This window comes from Rhinolophus sinicus, linkage group LG05 (assembly GCF_036562045.2).
Source record: "Rhinolophus sinicus isolate RSC01 linkage group LG05, ASM3656204v1, whole genome shotgun sequence".
In the NCBI taxonomy this organism is placed as follows: Eukaryota; Metazoa; Chordata; class Mammalia; order Chiroptera; family Rhinolophidae; genus Rhinolophus; species Rhinolophus sinicus.
In genome coordinates, this window is record NC_133755.1 from 78,479,938 (window position 1) to 78,501,263 (window position 21,326).

The following is a 21,326-nucleotide window of genomic DNA, read 5'->3' on the forward strand; positions in this document are numbered from 1 at the left end:
CAATGGCTCTAACTGGCAGTCTTACTGTGCTTTAGATGGTGCTTACTGTCTGAGGAGCCTCCCCTCCCCCAGCCCTTCAGACAAGAAGAGAAAGGGATTCAGCCCTTCGTCTGGGACACTGGTCTCTCTCTGTCCCAAGTTCTGCCCTGTGGTCCGAGACCAGAGTGCGGATCCTCTCAAAAGTTACCAAGTCAGCTGACATGTACAGTACTGTGGGGTGTACAAGAAGGGAAAAGACAAGTCTGCATCCGTGACTAGTGAGAGAATACTTAGGAAATAAGACACGAGCATCCTATGTGATAGGATTAATTGCCAGTGTGTGGTTCCCTAGGTTCTAAGTGGCCAAGTGCTATAGAAAGGGAAGGTTACCTGGAGCCTGGTTGTTTGGCAGGATCACTTGAGGGGGGGGCCTTGAAAGAGAATAAGGATTTGAATAATGAGAGAACAGCCATATTTGGAACCTAGCAAAAGAGCAGCTCTAAGGTTTAGAAGAAAAAACTGGGAGTTAGAATGTGGCTAGTGTGGCCACTATTAGTGTTAGATTGGAGGGGTGGATTTGGAAAGTAAAATACAAGTGGCAAGTGGTGATTTTAGGTAGTGATGGGTGAGGTACACTATGGGACTTACAAGGGGGACCACCTAACTTCTGTGGGGATGAGGTAGTAAGTCCTAAACTAGAGCAAGGGATGTAAAGACCCAGGTGGAGTTGGAGACAGAAGACAATGACCAGGTATGTCCAGTTCCAGGGGGAATATGAAGAGCTGAGTGGTTAAGACTGACTTTGGAAATATAATTTGGGGAAATTATTTTCTGGCCAAGTGAATAACACTGGACCTCAAGTATAAGGTTTATACTGGAAGTGAAGGTTTGGTATGGAGATAGTTGTAGAGGTGCCATAGGTGACATCTCCAAATTGGAGAGAAAGCACCCCCCTTAACATAATTTGAGGGGAAAAAATCATTGCCTTGTGCCAAGCCCCGAGTAAGACATTACGTATAATTTCCACAATTCTGTGAAGTATCAGAACAGTGGGAGCCAGGCTTCAAGTTCACTTACTAACGGTGTGACCTTGGACAAGCTACTTAGCCTCTTGGTGCCTGATTCCTCATCTGTAAAATGAAGGTGACAAAAAGTACCTACCTCACAAGTTTATTAAAGCACTTTACAATGATTTGTAAAGTGCTTTCAATTTTTTTATTTTGTTACATGTATTTCATGTTACACACCACACTTAAAATTTTCAACTCACTGCTCTAGATGAAATGATACATAAAATATTTAGGAATGTTATTTATAAAATGAACACCAAAAATTTGCATTTCAAGTTTTTTATCACTAATTTCATTGCAGGTTCTTCAGATGCTCCAAGATAACTTCTGTCCATGGGCAGAAGTTTTATTTCCATCAACATGCTTAGTATGTAATGGAATTAATAATGAACCTAAATGAGGGCAAAAGGATGCCCCTCCAAAAAACAGCAACATGGGCGTGAGACACATAAGAAAACATTTTACCATGTACAATGCACTCCCATATATGATGTGCACCCACGTTTTTGGCCCCAACTTTTCAGGGGAAAAAATCTTTCGTTTTAATTTTTTTAATTCAAATTTTTAATTGTTTACATTTAGGTACTTGTTTTTTGTGTTATAAAGAAATTTAAGCATTTGCTTCTTAATGTTGTTAACATATTACAAGAAATTTTATGTAACAAATAATTACAAAACACAAGAACAAATACAAGGTACAAGAAATTTTATGTACTGGTAACAAATTTATGATATTTACACATCATAGAAGACCAAGAACTCTGTCCTTGCAAGTTCGTTGCAAGTTCCTCCTTAAGTTCAACAAAGCCGATTATCATATTCCAGGATATTTTGCATATGGATATCGTTATTGATTTCTGGAGTTACACTTTTAATTCATAAGTATAAATAAAAGAAAAACATTTATATAGATACAGAACTAGTACTACCCATGTATAATGCCCATCCTTATTTTTTCAAATTTGGGCAAAAAAATGTACATTATACACTGCAAAATACGGTAACATATTTACATGGTATGGTAGTATGTAGGTAACCCAAAGCCTGAAAAATGGAACTTCATTAACAGAATAAGTATTTTTATTCGTGAACTAGATTTTAGTACCTAAAAATACTGCATTGAAGATAAGCAGCATAGAAATGTTTCCATTTTAAAGTAGTGATTCTTCTGCACACCTTCCTAATGAGGAAACGACACACCCTCTGTCACCCAGACTGTAGTGGGCTGTTCCTGGGATGATGGCCCTTGTTTATCTGACTCTTGTGTCCTGGGCATTCTCCCTAATCTGTAGAATGGACAAGACGATCACAGCAAAGTCCTAGAGGGGTGTGAGCCAGGATAGGCCTGTTAGGAGTGCACAAGAAGCGTTTTAGGGAAGACTTGTCAGTGGAAAACAGGACAGCCCTGTGGCCATACAGAGGTCAGGAGGCTGGGAATGTAAAATAAGCCCTAATGCATCTTTTGGAGCAAAAATCAATATAAGAGCGAGTCTTACTTTCAGGGACATACTGTAGGACTTAATTTATATTACGAGCATCCTGAAAAATCATGCTAGGGCTTATTTTCCGGTTAGGTCTTATTTTCGGGGAAATATGGTAGAAGCAGGGATAGGAGCTGAGTGGTGCCTTTGGAGCACCAGTGCTAGGAGGGAAGGCAGGGTGGAGGTGGGGGGTAGGGGTCACTTTTAGATGGACTGATTAGGGGAGCCTTCTTGGAGGAAGTAACATTAAAGCCAAGGCCTGAAGGTGGCGAAGGAACCAAGCAGATGACAGAGAACGTATAAAGTTGAAATGATATTTTGTGTGGGGGTGGAGGGTGGGAATGGAAGCAGAGAAGAACAGACCGACTGAAACAGTGGGGGGGGAGGGGAGAAGGCTGCAGAAGAGCCTGTGGGGGCTTCATGAAGCAACAGAAATCGGTCAGTGAATATGGTGAAACGGATGAGGTTGCTCACCCTCTTTCTCCTGCCCCACCAACCAAAAATTTTAAGGTAACAGGTTACTTTGGATTTTTATGGAGCATTTGAAAGAAAAATGGCTGAACTCATTTTTAACTTAAAATAGAAAAAACTTGAAGCTCTCTTTAACGGTTCTTGTGGCCTGTTGTGGGAGACAGAGGGAAGGAGGTTTGAAAAGCAGGCAATAGATGGAACCAGGAGGAAAGAAACACTGTTTTTTCACTTGAGCTGATACTTCACTGGTATTTCCCCTCTAACCTTGGCCTTGACATTGCACCTCTTCTCAGGTCCTCTCCTAAGTGCACAGAGCTACAGCAGGCTGACTGAAGAACCTCCTGAGACTAGGCAAGGGACGACAAAATCAGCCTCATTGGACTTACTAAATGTAAAGGAGACCTGTGAAATTTAGGAAGTTGCCCTCATGTGGCCAATCCTAGAAATAATAGCCAAGAAACGTGTTAGGGCAGTGACATCAGCGTTTTCCAGATCCGCAACAGGGAACTTGTTAGAAATGCACAATCTTGGGATCCATCGCAGACCTCCTGAATCGGGAAATTGGCTGGATCTGACCCGCAATCTGTCTTTTAACAGGCCCTTCAGATGACTCTGATGAACCCTGAGAGGTTGAATGCCATTCTTCTCGACCCACACAATATACCCATCCTCCCTCTGCCCCCAAAATGTAATATACTCCTGACTTCTAGTTTCAAGAACTTCCTATTTAAATTCTACCCCTCCATGTTCTATTCTCCAACACCTCCTGTCTTCCCAGGAATCTTACTCCATCAACTAGGCCCTCAATTTAATACCTGTCCTTAAGAACTAAAAACAGGGGTGGGCAGGTGCCTGTTTGTTAGAGCCTGCGCTCTGGGCTACAAGGTTGCCGGTTCGACTCCCACAGGGAGTCAACTCCTGCAACTAAGACTGAACAACAGCAACTGGACTTGGAGCTGAGCTGCGCCCTCCACAACTAAGACTGAAAGGACAGCTTGATTTAGAGCTGATGGGTCCTGGGAAAAACATACTGTTCCCCAATAAAGTCCTGTTCCCCTTCCCCAATAAAAATATAAATCTTTAAAAAAAAACAACACTAAAAACCACCTTACCTGGACCCTCTATCTCCTAGCCACAGGCCTTTTCCTCTGACTCTGCAGAGCTGTTTGGGGAGAGCAGTCTGCACTCTTTTTTCTTGCTTCCTACTTTCTCCCCTGGCACTGCCCTTAAGAGGAGCCCACCTGCGTTTCCCTGCTCTTGGACTTTCCCTTCAGCCCTCTCCCTGCTCTTCTCACACCCACACCCACGGAAACACCTTCCCTAAGCAACTCGACAGGTCAGGTAGGTCCTACTGAATCGCTCTGCCCTCATGCCATGGCTGCAGCTCTGTGGACCTGCATGGTACTCCAAGGCCCCCGGGCTTGCTTAAGGAATCCGACCCATGGGACTTGTGTACCCACCTCACCTTCTCTCAGTACCAACACTGACTTGAAGGTACAAGTTAGCTCCACTCAAGGACTGAAAAACACTCCACGAAGGTTTGTATTAATGTACCTAAAACAGCTGATTATGGCCGAGTTGTTAACAAGTCCAAACACACCAGGGGTTAAATAAGCTGCTTCTCTTTCCACTGTTTATTATTAATGTACAAAATATACAAAACCAAAAGAAAAAATACTCATCCTCAAATCCATTGTGGCTCTAACCCAAGACCCTGCACAAAACCCACCAATCCTGTTTTCACAGAAAACAACTGATGCCCAGACAGGTGAAGGACAGGGCTGGGAAAGGGCCAGTCACCTTGTTGAACCCACCCAGGAAGGCACCTGGTGGGATTCACAGGTGGCTGACAGCAAGGGAGCTGGAGGCCTCACACCGACAGGGTCCCAAGTGGGCGGAGGAGGCACACTAACCCCAAAGGCAGTGCATGTAGTGACGTCAGGCCCAGCAAGCTGGGCTTCAGCTGAAGGGCTGGTCTCACTCAAGTTTCCAGAATGAGCTGTTTGCAAGGGTGGACCAGCGCACCGGCCTCACCCACGCCAGCTAAAACCTTCATTGGATGCAAATGTGAACTTGCCATCACTGAGCCCAGCACAGCCATGACGCAGACTCAGGTATTCCCAGAAGGTTGCAAAGTCTTACTTGCAAAAGAACTCAGAATGTGTAAAGCCTGTGTCGGGGAAGGGGTGGGGTCATGTTCCAGAACTCAGACCAGCCTGATTGAGCCCTTTCAGTGCAGTGGGATACACAATACCCCTTTTACCCTCTCCCCACCCCATGAGGAATAATGAACTTGGCTGGGACGATTTCATAAGTGCAGCTGATCCCATGTCAGTTCTGTGTATGTGGAGGGCCCGCAATAGGAGGCAGAGGTGTTCTCCAGGATAACCAGCTTTAGGTTCTCAGGCATTAAGGGGAATACTGGAAAGGGCTTGGGGTTACAGGGCAAATCTCCTCAAAAAGTGAAGCCAACTGGGTCTCCTCTTCGGCAGTCCAGGGTACAGACGTGTGCAGTCTCTGTCCTCCCAGACTGGAGGAAAGTATGTACAGCAATGCGCACCAGTGAGCAGGAGCCCCCGGAACCCAAGCAGGTGGGAAGGGGGCCAGCTCCTCCTCGGCTGGGGAAGGGAATGGGCCTCACAGAAGCCATAACGATGGAAGGAGCAAGGCTGCAGTCCACAGGGGTGTGGGTGGGGCAGGCAGCTGGTCCCTAGGGCAGAGGGGGCCCATTGACACCCGGGTGGTAGAAGGCACAGTTGTTCTCATAGCGGCAGTTGCCCTTCATCATGAAGTGTCGGCAAACAGGGCGGTTCGACATGTCTGTGGAAAAGAGGGTGGAATGGTCAGACAGGAAGTGGCTAAGAGGTCAATGCCAGCCTCACCCATTCCCAAGTCCATGGCAGCCTGAGAACTGTCTTTCAGAGAGACATAGTCTTAGGGATTTGGGGAAAGAGCAAAGGGTAGGAACAGCCATGCATGCTGTGAACAGGTCACCTCATGTTCTGCCTGGCATAGCGAGTGGTAGTGACACTCCCCAGAAACGCGTATGGGACAACACAAGCCATGTGGGGGCAGGGACCATCCTCACCTCCTGCATGGCTATGGCCTCCATCGTGCCCTCGGTGGCCCCCTCCTCCGTGGCCAGGGCCGTCATGGCCACGGTGTTCATGAGGCGGCGGCCCTCGATGGTCATGGCCTCGGTGACCAGGGACGTCATGAGGCCGGTGGCCATGGGGGCCCCCATGTCCAGGACCTTCATGGGGGCGATGTCCACTGCCTCCACCCATGCCACTGCTGGGGCCTTCGTGAGGACGATGGCCACTGCCACCACCCATGCCACCACCAGGACCTTCGTGGGGACGATGGCCCCCTCCCATGCTACCGCCAGGGCCTTCATGGGGGCGATGCCCACTGCCGCTGCTCATGCCCCCACCAGGGCCGTCGTGGGGACGATGCCCACCACCTCCAACCATGCCCCCACCAGGGCCCCCTCGTCCATTCGGGGGTCCTCCTCCAGTGCGACCTCCTCTGGCCCCTCGAAATGGAGGAGGAGGAGGTGGAGGTTCGTTTCCTCCTCGGCTACCACGACCTCTATGGTATGGTCCAGGACCTGGTCCTGGGCCCCCCCTCATCGGGCCACCCCGCATGGGATCACCAGGGCCATCCCAGAAAGGATCACCCCCCCGGGGAGGGGGTGGGGGACCCAGGAGGCGTGGACCCACTGGCCCACCGGGGCCCCCAGGGCCTCCATGGGGACCTGTTGGGAAAAAAAGGGAGACAGTATTAGCTACCTGCTACACTCAGGAGCTGCCATCTCCCACCCTAAACCACCTCCTATCTTTTGGTCACTCCTATATTATTACCAGGCCAACTTCACTCACCACCTACCTGGCATAGGTCCCCCAGGGCCAGGGGGGAAGTGCTGCATGCCCTTGGGGCCCCCAGGGCCTCCTGGTGGGAAACCATTGGCTATTGGACCAGGGCCTAAGAGCCCATGTGGCACTGTTAATGAAAACAGAAGTCAGTCAGCAACAGGATTCTAGAAGAGTGACCTGCCTTCTCACATAGGTATGCCCAACTGACCCTCGAAGACCATCCTGGCAGAGCAATGCTCTCTCGGTCTAGCCAAGTCTGGCCCTCCCACGTCTGGCCACTGAGCGGCAGTACGCCTGCTTTCCCCAACTCCACTGCAGGCGCCCCCCAGCCCCCACCCCTGGGCTGGCCCTGATGTTTACCTAGCATCTGCTTGATCTTGTCTGAATAGTCTGGTTGCTTCAGCAGCTCCTCTGAGGGATGACTATTTGGGCTACCCTGTGAGGCAAGGTCAATGGGGGGCCAGGTCAACAGAGAGTAAGGGTAACCAGCAGCAGAGAAAGGGAGAGCCATAGGGGAGGTAACTGGGAAGATGAGGGCAACTGGGGTCAAGAGAAGTGAAGCCCCTGAGAAAGGGGAAAGAGGAAAGAGGGCTCGTACCATGATGGAGGTGAGGATCTCCTGGACATTGATGCCGCCTCCTCCAGGACCCTGGGGGCTCTTCCCAGCACCCATGCTGCCCATAAGATTGGCCAGAACAGGAGGCAACTTGGAGCCACCTGTCCCATCAGGTGAGCCACCGGCCTCTCCAGGCTCCAGGGTCTCAACATACGGGGTCTCATCCATGGAACACTCCTGAAAGCAGAACAGACAAAGAGGACTGACTACAGCATGGAGTGAGTCTCACATGAAAGCTGCACCCACATTGGTCACCCGGGCCCCGATCACCACATCACACTCACGCACCTCATCTAGGGGGATGAGCTTCGGGGGTATAGGTTCGTAGGGCTCAGGATCAGGCTCGTGAGGACTACCAGCAATGCCCAGGTGATAAAAAACAGAACAAGAGTCAAATGATTTATTCAGGCCCTCAAATTTCTTCTAACCCCCACCCTCTAATTACCCGAGGGCGTGCTGCCCTCAGGGGTCCTAGTACTCAGCACCCCAGGGCATGGACCTGTTCTGCTCACCTTTCCTTGTTCAGGAAGAGCTCCTGAAGGATTCCTTTCTCCCGCTCCGCCTGGATGTATCGCTCCTGGCTGTTGCTTCCAGGGCTGACAAGAGGAGAGGGCAGAACCAGGGGCCGGGGGCACACCCAGGGCACCTTCTCCTCCATGTTGTCATGGCTTAGACGCCGGGCCGTCTCGAATGCATGTCGGTCTGACAGGATCTCTCGCTTAGCTGCCTCCCCAAAGTCCTTGATCTTATTCACATTTACTGCCGGCAAGGAGGAAGCAAAGCAAGAGGGAACAACGTAAGCACTACCATGTCATTTTTACATACTCTACACCCACATATTATATAGGAAACTTGACCTCTAACCTCGTTCAGTTTCATCCAGTTCAAAATAGAAATACTCTCTCAGTTTGCCCTCCTCAGGCCACGTCACGGTTTTCCTCTTCCTGCCTTTCCGGGTCAGCTGGCTGGGATCCCCAGGACTCTCCACTGGCTTAGCATCCAGAGCTCCTGGCTCCAGAGAGGCTGTAAGGAGGAGACATTTCAGACCCAGGTCCTTCCTTTCAGAAAACCCCCAAACCTGAACCAGTTTCTATCCTTACCTGTATCCATGAGCTCTGGGACTTCCACAGGGGGAACTGGGGTCCCTGGACGTTCTGTGTCCATAACCTCAGGAGGTGCTGGCTCTGGGGAAGAAGGTTTGGCTGTGCTTGGTTCTGTGCTTGTTTTCCCTTCAAATGGGCTTGGCTATTGTGAAAGAAAAGATGTTAATGAGCTGACAGGAAAGCCAAGGCCAAGGCAAGGCAATCAGTCCAGCGTCCTAGGCAGCGTCCCCCAATAGTTACTAACAATGAAGCTGTGTCTCTGACGCTGCCCCACCACCCCTGTCTACACCTGAGGCAAACTCCTCTTGTCCTCCCCAAGCAGGCCCCACCGCCGGGCCTTTCCTCCAACTTCATGATGCCGACTGCTCAGGGCCCATACCTTGGCAGCTGTAGGTGACAGCACCTTCTTCTTCTTCTTAATTTTGATGCCTGGAACAGGGGCTGAATTGAGCGCATCCAGAAAGCCCAGGCCCTCCATAGCTACAAAAGGAAAAAGCGTAAAATGGAATCATCAGACCTCCTTCACAACCCTAGTCCTATAAATAAAGTCTGGGCAGAAAAAAGGGTCAATGGAGACCCTGCTTCAACGGAGGAGACAATAAGTGCAAGGTGAGCAGGAAGCATATGCAGGATGATTTACACAAGAAATTCTGGATAGTGTTTTCTTTCTATTAAAGGCAGACAGGCAAACCGTGGCTTTGGATATGAATCAGAGCTCAGGTAAGTGACAAAGCCAGCCGCTGTGGACATGACAGATGACGCTGCCAGCCAGGAGCGCCCTAACCAGTCACTGAAGAACACACCTCCCAGTTCATCTCTAAAATTACTCCTAAGTAATCCTAGGAAAGGAGAGTTTCAGAGGTGCAAAAATTAACTCTTGCTGCGTTAACTGATTTCAAGTTTTTCCCCCCAAAATGTGTCAGAAATCAAAAAACAAAAAATTGATATTTTGACTATTTTATGCATTTAATAACAATTTGAGCTGCTTTGTTTATAAATGACATTATTTTTATGTATAAAAACTTCCTACTGTTATTCATTCTTGAAAAACACAAAAATATAGAAAATGTACATCTGCTTTCCTACACTTCCTTTCTGGAAGTTTCACACACAGTCAGCAGATGGAAATATTCATTTGGATACACACCTGACTGTGGAGGCAAAAGGGTTAAGACACCAAGAAATCAAAGGAAAACGGAGGAAGACCATGGAGAGAAGGAATGTTCCCACACACTCATTCCCATGAGGATTTTGCTCCCAATCAAAGCACATTCCCGCACTTGACTCACGTTGTGGCGGGATGATCTTCACTTTGATCTCTTTGGTGGCGTTAGGTGTTGTGTTGAGGGGCTTGTACTTCTTCTCTGCAGGGGGCACCACATCTCCTGGAGCAGCTGCTGAGCTGTTAGAAGAGGAACTGTCAGCACTGCCCACTCACTCTTCCTCCTGTCCTCAGACCAGCCCATGGAAACCCAGCACGCACCTCTGCCGCTTGAGGGGGATGGGCTTAAGGTTGTACTTGTCAGAAACCACCACAGCACTGGCGTTCTTCTTCACAGGCACCAGAGACGGGGTCTCCAGCTCTAGTCCTAGGGAAGAGACACGGTATGGGGCTCCACTCACACCCACCCTCCTGGCTGTTCCTCTCTGGTCACCTAGCCTTGTATAACCTCCCGCCCAGTCTTCCCTCTTTTACCATCCAGCTATTCCACCACAAGGCCCTGGGCCGGCCAACAGCCTTACCAGTGGAACGGAACTTGGCGTGACTGGGTGCTGTGGTTCGAAGAGACTTGGGCTTCTCCTTTTTCTTCTCCGGGGCCTCCTCAGCCCGGGGCTCAGCCTTCACTTCAGTTAAAGGTCGCTCAGGAGGGGTGGTTCGACCCTTTCCCTCTTCCTTTCGTTTTTTCTTATCTTTCTCTGTTGTGGAAAAAAAAAGCAGAATAAGATTTCATTTAGACAAAAGACTGCCCGTCAGAGTGAAGCAGGCTGACGGCACTGAAGGCCACATTTTTTTGCCCCAGCGGGAAAGAAAGTAATCCAAGGGCTGGGACTTGGGAGCTTACCAGCAGGCTGGGTACTGCTCTGGGAGCGGATGACAGCCATCCAGTCGCTGACGAGGACTGAGGCCAATTTCCGGAGTTCTGCAGGTGAGAGAAAAGGGAAATCCCCATATAATTTAAAATATTATTCTCCCAGGAACAGAAAATAGAGATGTTTGAACATTACGGAGCATGCTGTAAATCTACATCTGTAGCTTCATATACATCTCACGTCATTGTTACAACAACCCAAAGATTTTAATCTTCCTTCGCAGACACACAAGCAGAGATGAGAGTTACCAAAGCTAGAAGGGGCAGAACGAACCCATCACCTCTGCTTTCCCCTAACCACATGTTAAAAGAACAGAAACTAAAATCAGATTTTAAAAGAAACTTTATTATTCTGTGTTGTCCTAAAGGCAAGTTTCAAGGAAGCAGATTTAGAGCCATCTTAAAATAGATTTCCTGGGCACTTTTTTCCCTAGAATACTACTGGGGATGGCTTTAAAAAACTCAATTAAATGTAGAAAAAATGAAAAGAGAGCTTAAAAACAGACTAAGTTAGGGTAGCAGAGTTTATCGAGAGAAAAAAGAGATCAGAGAATTTAAAAGTAAAGAGTAAAATTTGTTTCTAAATGTATGAAGAAAAGTAACTTTGTAGTTCTTTCCTTTTGTACTTGGCAAATGACATCTCTTACCTTTGGCGCCTCTCACCACTTACAGACTCATTTAATAACAGATTGTTGTAAAACATGAAAACCTAACTTTTCAAAAGTCACACCAACTGGCAATTTCTGTAACTAAGGCAACATGAACCCCAATGTATCCCCAATGCAGGGATACCCTAAAACCTTTTTGGAGCAATAGATACTATGGTCTAGTGAGACTTTACTACAGTCAATAAGGAATACACAAATTTCAGCATCTAAAGGAAGTACAGAATAATAATTAAATCTATATTCATAGAAGGCAGCATAACTGAGCCAGCTGGAAAACAGGAAACAATCAACCTGACAGTGAAGAAACAAAAGATGGGCAATGATTTAATGTGCTCTTCTGTGCTACATGTTATATTATATTAAAGATACGCTGACATGTCGCAAAAATAGTAAAGTGCTCTGTATCAAAAAGGACCTAAAAACTTGGTATTAATACAACGAAGGAATGAGAAGTTCGAGAATGTTTTTCACTTAAACAATACTGTGAGTTAAGTCCTGTCTCTCAGGAAGTGTTCCCATTGTTTTCTCCTACAGCTAATGGACCTTCAGATAGGCTCACCCAGGCCTAGATGCGCCCTCACACCAAACAGTCAAAGCCTCTTTCCCACAGGACCTAGCACACCTGAAGTCTGACGAGGGGACCAAGCTCTGCTGCAAGACTGTCCACCTGCTGGACACCAGTGTCTTGTTCTCCTAATTTGTGTCTTGGCTGCAAAACCTTTGGATATTCAGCCTTGGGTACAAACCCTTTTCTGCTCTAAAGTAAAGGATGTCATTTCAGGAGCCAGGCTCTACCTTCAAGGCAGAACTGTCTGGCCTTCGCCAGGAGGTCCGAAACCCTTCATTCTAGAAAAGGAAAGAATCTGTTGCCATCAAAGCTATGATACACTCCAGGAGTCGAACTCTGCCCAGGCCCTTCAGGAAGGCATCTATTAGTAGGACTAGTACCTTCTGTTATTAGCAGAGTAGACAGCGAAGGTCCCAGAATATGCGGTGTTTATTCAGAAAAAAGGAAGTCAGTGATGAGGAGAAACTCGAGGATGACACTCTTTCCCCCAAAGAATTTTAAGTGTCTGACTTTTATACCAAGAGATCTTAAGAATCAGCTTCTAGTTAAGTATGGGACCTTGTCTTACACTCATTAGGAGAGAAAGGACAAATCCCATTCGGAATTAAGAGTAGCAGAGAGGGGACAGGATAGAGGAACTACATTTTTAAAAGAAAAAGAAAAGCAAGGAGAGGTAGGAAGAGAAAGGAAGGTACAATCCAAGGATGGGGAGAGAAACAAAGGGAACTAAGTGGAAGTGATTGAGGCAGGCCCAGGACAGAGAGGAAGGACTGGCCCCTACCTTCATCCTCACTCGACTTGCTCAGTTGCTTCACCAGTTTGGCTGTGTTGTTCTAGGAGAGACAATGAGCAGCAGAAAGGTCAATGCCAGAAGGACAAGAAGTCCACTCGGAGCTCACAACCCCCCAAACTCACTCACGGTCTCTTAATAGTCCTTTAACAGCAACTAACACTAAGTACAAACTTTGTAGATATAGTCTTACTTAATCTTTAGAACAATCCAGTTAGGTAGGTACAATTATTCCCATTTTATAGATGAAAAAAACTGCAGCTCAGATATACGAAGTGCCTCAAACTACATACCTAATAAAGGAGATAGATTTGTACCAAGTCTTCTTATTCCAAATTCCTATTTTTCCTACCATACTCCCTCACAGGCTAAGATTACAGCCCCATCAGTCAACGTGAGTTTTTCATCTGTTACACTAAACCAAAAAGGACGCACTTGGATGGTAAAGACTGAAGGTACCTGCTTGAGATGGTCCACAGTGAGTGGTAGATGCTGCAGGGTCAGGAGAATTTGCTGCAAAAGGGGAATGTTGTTGGTTGTCTTTGAATACGTCAACCAATTGTTAAGAAGTTTGTAGCCACCAACGTCAATAAACCTGTAGGCAGGCAGGAGGAGAATCTGTAATGTCCTCCTATGTTTTAGAAATACCATATCCCACTCTCAGTTCCCCAACAACCCAGGAACCCCCTGCCTCACCTTCCCCACCTTCTAACTATGTCTTCCCATCCCAGCCACCCGGATTCCCACTTACTTGACCAATATTTCTGGTGAACGGGTCTGCAGGAGAATGTTCAAGTAAGTGCATCGACTCACCATCTTTCGTGCTTCCTTCATCAGACTGTAGAAGAGAGGTTAGGTTAGAACAGAGCAGCCAGATTGCCTCTTTCAGCAGCAGAGTCTCCATCTGTAGGAGTGCCTGGAAATCCCTGATGACTTGGGACTTTGCTCCACAGTAGGAGGGTCACCTGGGCCTCCAGGAGGATGGGATGGAATCAGAGTGAAATGGAAACCCAAAGGAAGACGGAGAACTGAGGAGACACTGAAGTCTCTGATCTGGGGAGGTGAGCATCACTGCTTCGAATACACAGGACACATTTGATTCTGATTCCAGGTGAGAAGCCCTAGCCCTCAACAACCAACCCTTAGTACCCTGTTCAGGACTGGCTTAGTCATTTGCTTCCCCTGGAAAACTTCAGCATCCTGGAAGGAAAATGAGTTTCGGTATGTCGAACGTGACCCAAAACACAACAAAGAATGCTGTCACCTGACTCCCCGCTTCCTTCCTTCCTAAAGGTGAAAGCCCTTGAGACTGTGGCTATCCAAATATCTATATCCATTATGGCCAGGAACCAAGGGATCATCTTTTCCTACCACTTATTCTAAAATTATGGGATTTGAATCCTATTCCTTTACTGATTTTCCCCTCCCTCTCCAGGAACACTCGGTCCTGTCTGCCTTGATTACAGCCATATCACAACATATAACATCCTCTTCTCACAAGGAATCCAAAAAAGGGTGGACTCACCTGAAGATCTTGGAAATCCCATCCACACTCTTGACTTCCCCATCTCGGTTAAGGAAGCTATCCAGGCCCTTGAGAAGCTCTTTGGGGTCTATGGGACCTGAACCCATGATCGAGGTTTCTAAGATGAAAGGACAAAACAAACCCATAGAATAAATGGGTGGCAAGGAGAGTCCCAGTATGCCTTCTAATAAATTCTACTTCTACATTTGACAAAATATAGTGACTAATTATTCAATCTATATTCAACTACACTCACCATTTTCAAGAAAAACCAACACAGACCATTGTCACCACTGAGAAAATAGCCCTGGCCAGTTAAGCATGGTGTTCCTCATGACTGAAGAGAAAGACAATTCAGCTGGAGGACTGGAGCAGCACCTCTCTCCCGCTCCCAATTACAACCTTCCTAGGACAGCTGAACCTCCTTAGATTGTATTAGAATTAAGATTTACACTCCTGTAAGAAAATGCTCAACTCTCCAAGGCATTTTTGCTTATTGTTAAGTCCTGTCTCTTCCTTGCTGGTAAATATCGTTTGAAAAATAAAACAAAACTGTAACTTGTAAGACCTGGGCCAATCTTGGGTGCTTGGGCTAAATGTCTTCTAAGATTAGTCATTCCTTTTTATCTTAGCCCATTAAGAGTCTTAATTACAAGTGGCAGAATATGTGCTGCCTACACCAGTAGACAATTAACTAAAGTGACAGGTGACAGAGAAGAAACAAAATTTGAAAAAAGAATCTCTCCCCAGGGGAGGTGTGGGTAGCTCCTAGAAACGGAGACAAATTGGTGCAAAGAAGTCAAGCAGGTCCTTCTAAGCCTTGAACAGAAATGCCACTCACTAACTAAACACTGCATAAGTTTTTATTGTTTCAAAGTTAAGGGCAAGATTGGTTTGTGGTTTCAAAAGCAAGGACGCAAATTTGGCCCCCTAATCCCGCGCGCCCCCCAAATCATATCACCATCCCAGATCCCCAAGAAAGGCCTGAAATTAGAAACCATGGAGCCAAAAAGAATAAAGCTAGAAGCTGGAAAAATGTCATTAAATTTTAAGTAGCTACTTTAGACAAGGTTAGAAAAGGAGTTAATTAAAAGTTAAACTGCTGTTATGGGACAGTGTGAAGCAATTTCTAGGCCAGAACCCAAGTTCCGGAAATGTAATCAAGAATCAACATAGTTCTGATTGGTATTTTTATCCACCATGCCTCTAAACACCGGCTTCTGAGAACCAAGAGAGAATTCCACCTCAGTAGTATCTGCATTTGGCAAATAAGGTTAACCCTGGGGAGGCAGGAAGGGGGCAAGGAGAAAACCTCTTGCACCCTGCTTCTAGTAGCTAACAGACACTAGACCAGCAGAAGAGGGGAAAAATCAGCGTTTTACAAAGGTGACTATATTTTGTGCAGAAAAGAGAACATGTTTTTTATAAGAAATTAATTCTATTTGTTCTCAAACCAAGAAACAAACAACCGTTAACAATTTCAACCTTTTAGTCCTCCCAACAAAAAGGTCAGTTAATTTCTAAATCATTAGGTCCTAACAACTCAGGCAAGAAAAGGCAGAAGCAGGAAGGAGGCTTGTTCTTGAAGCTGAATAAAGGGAGATGAGCTAAGAAATGCAGAGAAGTGCGCAAATCTGGCTTAACTGTGCGGTGACCGCTGCCCTGGAAGAGCCCCAAGGACAGGTAGAACCTGAAGTCCGAGGGAAAAACACTGCAGACCGAATACCAGGCAAGATTAGAAGCCCCTAGGGCCAAATCCACTGAACTGGTGATTGTTACACAGAAATAGACACAGGGATAAAGGAATTTTTCCCATGTAGTAAGACACTATAATATATAAACGCTATAAAGATAGAGACAATAAAGATATAAAGAACAGATTTCCCATCTATTGAAGACTGAAAAATGAACGAATCCAAATACATATCAGCAAACAAGGTAATATACAACTTGACAAAAAGCCTTCCATTAAACTAACATCACTTCAAACCAGCCCCCCTAAATACAGCTGACTCCACTGATTTAAACCCAGAGTTGAATATACATCACTTTGGAGAACTCCTATTTATATACCCAACTACCAGCTAAGTCAACAGGCCTGCCACCCCTACTTCCTTCAGAAACTCAAATTATCACGAGCTCTAATGTTCCTTCATTTAAGAGGGTGGGGGAGAGACAAATTAGTATAAAGCTAAATTCTGTCTAGTGCCTTCTGCTGGGAATGGGACCAGGGACTTGTTCATTCCCATTCATAACAAGCCAGAATAGTCAAGAGAAGCTACGAGACAAAGCAGTAATGTTCTTCATTTTCCACTATTCTTTTCCTATTTATATTTTGAAAATAAAAACTAAATTTATCTCATGAGCACCAGTCATGTGATTAAAATGTTAAGTGGGTTTTCTCATGATGGCTTTCCTACAGGCAGATTAGCTTTGACTCATTTTAAATTAAGGTCCCCAAGTGTCTTGACAACCTGATTTCCTTCCTTCGAAATTTGTACATTTCAAAAGAAGTCCCAAGGCACTCAAGTGGAAAGGAATGAGCCTAAATCCTTGGCACAGGCCTCCAGGAGAGAAGGCAAGTGAGTTAACCAGGAAGAACCAGTGGCCAAGTGTCAGAACATCACCTAGTCACACATGGTGCCTGGACTGGAAGCCTGAGGAAGCTTTCTGGAGCCAAAAACAATCCAGGGCACGATATATTTTAATTTCCTTGAATGTAGAACATACAGGAGAGACAGGAGAAAGCCCTGGACTGACTCCACCATGTCCTGCGCTGGGTGTTCCTCACAGAGGATGCTGCAGGCAGACCCGCCCTAGTGGCTGACACAGGCACTGGCCAGTTTTCTCCTATTCTTTCCAGAGATCAAATTTTAAAGTCCACAAGCGGCACTGACTCCTGCCTCCAAAACGAATTTTACTTGAGGGTTGTTCAATTAAATAGGGTGAAAAATATTTAGCTTGGCTCAACTTATTCCATACTTATCACCAATAAAAAACTAGATTGGTTCAGGACAAAAATTCTATACCAAGTCAGAGCCCTTTTTAAAATACTCCTCTAATAAAGGAGGAAGGAGTCAGTTTCCCTTTAACTTGGAGACCTCAGCACTTGTGGAAATGAAAATGTTTCGTACCCAACTCCTTCCATTCCGCTTCCTTTCCTGTGTTTCAGGCATTTCCTCATACGACTCAATAGCAGACTGAATTATGTCTCAGGTTGTACCTCTCTTCTAAGTAGTAAGCCCCTATCCCTCAATCATTTTTAAAACTTGGTACATGATCTCCCCAAAAGCTTATTTGTAAAACTAAAGCCCCCGCTCCCTCCAACCCCATCCCAATAGGAAAGGATCCCAGAATAGAACTCTGGCTGAAAACTACAAGATCAGGTTCTCCGAGGTTTTCTGGATGTATTTGGTTTCCCTAGAAGACCTTTTTTTTCCCATCTCCCATGTTATGGAAGATCTTCTTTATTAATCCCCTGCTCACTAGAGATCAGGAACCCCAGTGGGCAGAATGTTCAGCTCCCAAGGAAGGTATGCTGCAGAGGCACAGGGCAAACTGCTTAAAAGATAAAAAAAACTTGTCATCAGTAGACATGTAGAAGTGTCCCTCCCATCCAATCCAGATTAATAATTTGAGAATCCATACCCAGTAGAAAATTAGCCCTGAAGTCTCACCCAAGTCACCACAGGGCAGCTGTACAAAAAGACTCCTCCATTCTGCCTAGAACCTCCACGCTTCAAAGCAGGACTTTAAAAAAATGAAAACTATGTGGAAAGTCAGACAGATTTGACTTTGAAAAAGTTGGAGGAAAGAAAGGGACAGGATACCCAATTCCACTCAGGTAGGGCATGGCTTTCAAACATGCACCAATTGCCATCACTCCATGAATTGAGAAATGAAGACATTCTCCCATTAATGTTTTTAAGGAATTCCTTTTGGAAGGAAAAAGAAATTCAAAAAAAGGTGGCTCTTGGGAAAAAAGAAATGAAGGTTGTGAAATGTAATACCAGAAAGGTTTTGCTTACCAGAAACCGTAGCTTGATTCCCCCTGCCTTGAGTTTACAACTGCAGCCTCCTTTCCTAAAGATTCACTTCTCATCCTAGCACCAATGTACAGGAGCTAAGCAACTGGAGAACGTGATACAGCACTGAACACAACGAGTTTACCCCCAAACCTTAAGGCGGGAATAAGGGTGACTTAGAAGAAACTCTTCAAATACCCACCTTCCCCCGCCCCATACAAGGTGACCAAATGCAGGCGGCCCAAGGACTGGTTCCTGAGCAGAAATGGCACATTTCAGTGTCATTAGGCCCCATTTGTCTCAAATTACCTTCACAAGCCCTTGTCTTTCCCCAGTATCCCCCAACACACATATATACACACAAGCTCACACATACTCCCCCCAAAAGCTTCCCGTCTTAAAGGTATAGTTGGTTTAACTGGTTTTCGACCCCTAGCAACTGAAGCAGGGAAAACTTCCAAGCAAGCAGTTGTGATGAGTGGAAGGTGAAAATAAAAGCAACAGGCTGTTAAATATAAAAACTAGAGCTGCCCAAGGAGATGTACAGTTTGAAGACCTAATTCTTGTAAGCTTTTTTCCTTTTAAAATAAAGGCTATAAAAGATAAAATTCTAAAGAAAATAAGGAAAATGTCTTTTCCTGGCTGCGTGCATAGGAGTCCAGGAGGCATTTGCTCAGGGGTGGAGTTTCAAAGAGGGTGGAGAGACAAGAAAGCTGATTACATCACCTCTCAGTGCTGCTCCTCCCCCTTGACCAAGTTTCTAGGGCGGCCCTATGCTCCGGACGGCAAAAGAAGAAAAACAAAGAAGCAGGGACGCCATTTTGTAATGGAGAAAACTTTAAAAAGCTATTCCAGCTCTGCCGGTAGCTAATTACATGAAAAAACACCCTTAGTTTAAATAAAAAAAACCAAACAAAAAAAACGAAAACCAGTCCCCCATCCTTAAGTCTCTGAGCTATTTTGAGTAAGAGCGTTGTGAAAATAAAAGCAATTAAAATATTAAAAATAACAATTTTCTGCGGGGAAGAATTGAATTTGCAATTAAGGTTCAACCTACCATCGACCACCCCCATCCTCCCTATAAAGGCAAAGGGGGAGGACTTGGACCCCTCTCAACAAATAGGGTTGAGATAGGACAAGAGAAAAATGGGAGACACAACCTGCAAAACCGCTTGGAAGACAAAGGACAAGGAAAGTCGCCATATTGAAGCAGGGAAGAAAAAAAATTCCTTTTAACGACACAAATCTTTTAAAGCTACATTCAATTGCACTAAATGGCTTTTAAATTATACTCCTGAATTTCACATTTCCCAACCTTTCCACCCTCTACTTAACTGAATTCCACCCCCCTCAAAAAGTATCAAGTTAAAATGTTATTAATCTCTTGCTTTTAAATAACCTATGCAAACTGCAACAATTACAAAACATTTACTTCCCCAACTATTATCTTGTATGTACTGGCACTAGGGTTATATTTTGCCCTGAATTAAGTGTCTTGCAATCTTTATTCCTAGATTGCCGCCTATTTTAACCACACAAATATACCCCAAGCACATTACATAAAAATTGAGAGGATTTAACAATCATCTTAAAAGTCATAGCCAGCTATTTCTCTCTGCCCATCTCCTTACCCTGCAATCTTTATGTACAGATTGCTCATTAATCTGGCAAATTGAAAGGCGCCCTGCTTGTCTCACACACAAAGAAGTGGGACTTCTGGGCCATGAGATCCACCGTCTTTTGTATGTGAGCTCATTAACCCTTTTGAAGACTGCTAAACGGGAGGAAAGTAACCAGTCCTCCTTATAAAAAGCAAACACTATGGCTTTGGCAGTCTGGAAATTGGCTGGATTACCAAGGGTTAACCATCAAAATCCTCACTTTCTGGCTCTCCCTCCACCCTCTCCTTGCCTTCAGCAGGCAGGGGAGAGGTAGGTGGTAGGAGAGAACAAGACTGTTTAGACCCAAAGGCCCTTTTTAATGGAGATTAAGTGACCGGCTTGGTCCTTTCTCCAGTTCTCTATTTTGTTCTATGGTCTCATTTCTTCCTCTCATTATTTTTGGTTTAACAAAGGGAAACGTTGATTTCTTGTTGCAAGGCTCGTTTTTGAAAATTCGACACTTACTATCCAATTTTTTTGCGACGTCAGCACCTCGGGCTCAGGGGGGAGGGGGTTAAAATTTGAGGAAAAAAAATAAACCAACCAACCAGGACCCAAAACTCTTATTTGAGGGGCCTCATTGGATCAAAAAGTCTCTTAAAAAAATAAAGGCCAACTCAGTATTCATTCCCCCCCCACCCAACTCCATTTAGGGAGGGGGGGGTCGCAGAAAAAAAGTTCTAAGTGGATTCAAAAAAGTAAACGCTGGATAAGTGAGTTTGGGTGGGTTTGGGAAGGGAGGGTGGTTGATTATTTTTGAAGTTATGTGGTGACGGTCCTTCGGCCACAGATTTCAAGTCCCAAGCAGCGTGGGCTGGTGGGGTGGGCAAGATAGGTGGGAAGGGGCAGAAGACACAAGTGGTTGGGCTGGTGGCTGCTGTTTTCCCTTTCCCCCCTCTCAGGATCCTTTCAAGGGCTTAGATGTTGCTGCGGCTTGTTTCTTTTTTCCTCGTGGCCGGCCTGTCTTTCTCCGAGAAAACTCAAACCTGGGATAAAAGGAACACAAGGGAGAAAGATGTAATCAATACGGGTTGCTTTTAAACATCCCAAAACTACCATCTTTGTTGTCCCAAACACCTCCACGTCCAATGCCGAACACAGCCGCTTTATATAAGTCATGGCTCCCAAATAAACCCATGCCTAACCCGTTTTCCAGTCCAAACCTCTCAATAAAATTTTACCCTCTAACCGACAAATTACCGAAACTTACCTCTAAACGAACCCCAGAATGGCGGATGCCCGGTCGGGTGGAGTATTTTATACCGGGACGCCGCCCAACGCGCCCAAACGTGCTAGTGTAATTCCCTTGTCGCGAGACATTGTGCGCGAGGCGTGAATTTATTGGTCAACCCGAAAGACAACTCGCTAGCTGATTGGCTATCCTACCTTCGCCTTCGCTCAGCC

General features: G+C 45.8%; 1 protein-coding gene across 2 annotated transcripts; it reads right to left on the reverse strand.

The window, feature by feature from the left end:
• Positions 1-4,607: 4,607 nt before the first annotated feature.
• On the reverse strand, positions 4,608-21,232 carry PPP1R10 (protein phosphatase 1 regulatory subunit 10). 2 transcript variants are annotated; one of them, XM_019717389.2, is made up of 20 exons: positions 21,133-21,232; positions 20,388-20,908; positions 14,237-14,354; positions 13,463-13,549; positions 13,171-13,306; positions 12,703-12,754; positions 10,659-10,736; positions 10,339-10,512; positions 10,079-10,184; positions 9,885-9,997; positions 8,975-9,075; positions 8,593-8,737; positions 8,357-8,515; positions 8,005-8,251; positions 7,781-7,844; positions 7,475-7,669; positions 7,237-7,312; positions 6,890-7,003; positions 6,090-6,758; positions 4,608-5,821 (listed from the first exon to the last, which is right to left on the reverse strand). In XM_019717389.2, exons 3-20 carry the CDS (start codon positions 14,341-14,343, stop codon positions 5,712-5,714), a joined length of 2,733 nt encoding a protein of 910 aa, XP_019572948.1. In that variant the 5' UTR covers positions 14,344-14,354; positions 20,388-20,908; positions 21,133-21,232; the 3' UTR covers positions 4,608-5,711. The 2 variants fall into 2 exon arrangements, with proteins under 2 accessions (XP_019572948.1, XP_074188714.1); XM_074332613.1 differs by lacking the exons at positions 20,388-20,908; positions 21,133-21,232 and adding an exon at positions 18,265-18,382.
• Between the last annotated feature and the right edge of the window lie 94 nt (positions 21,233-21,326).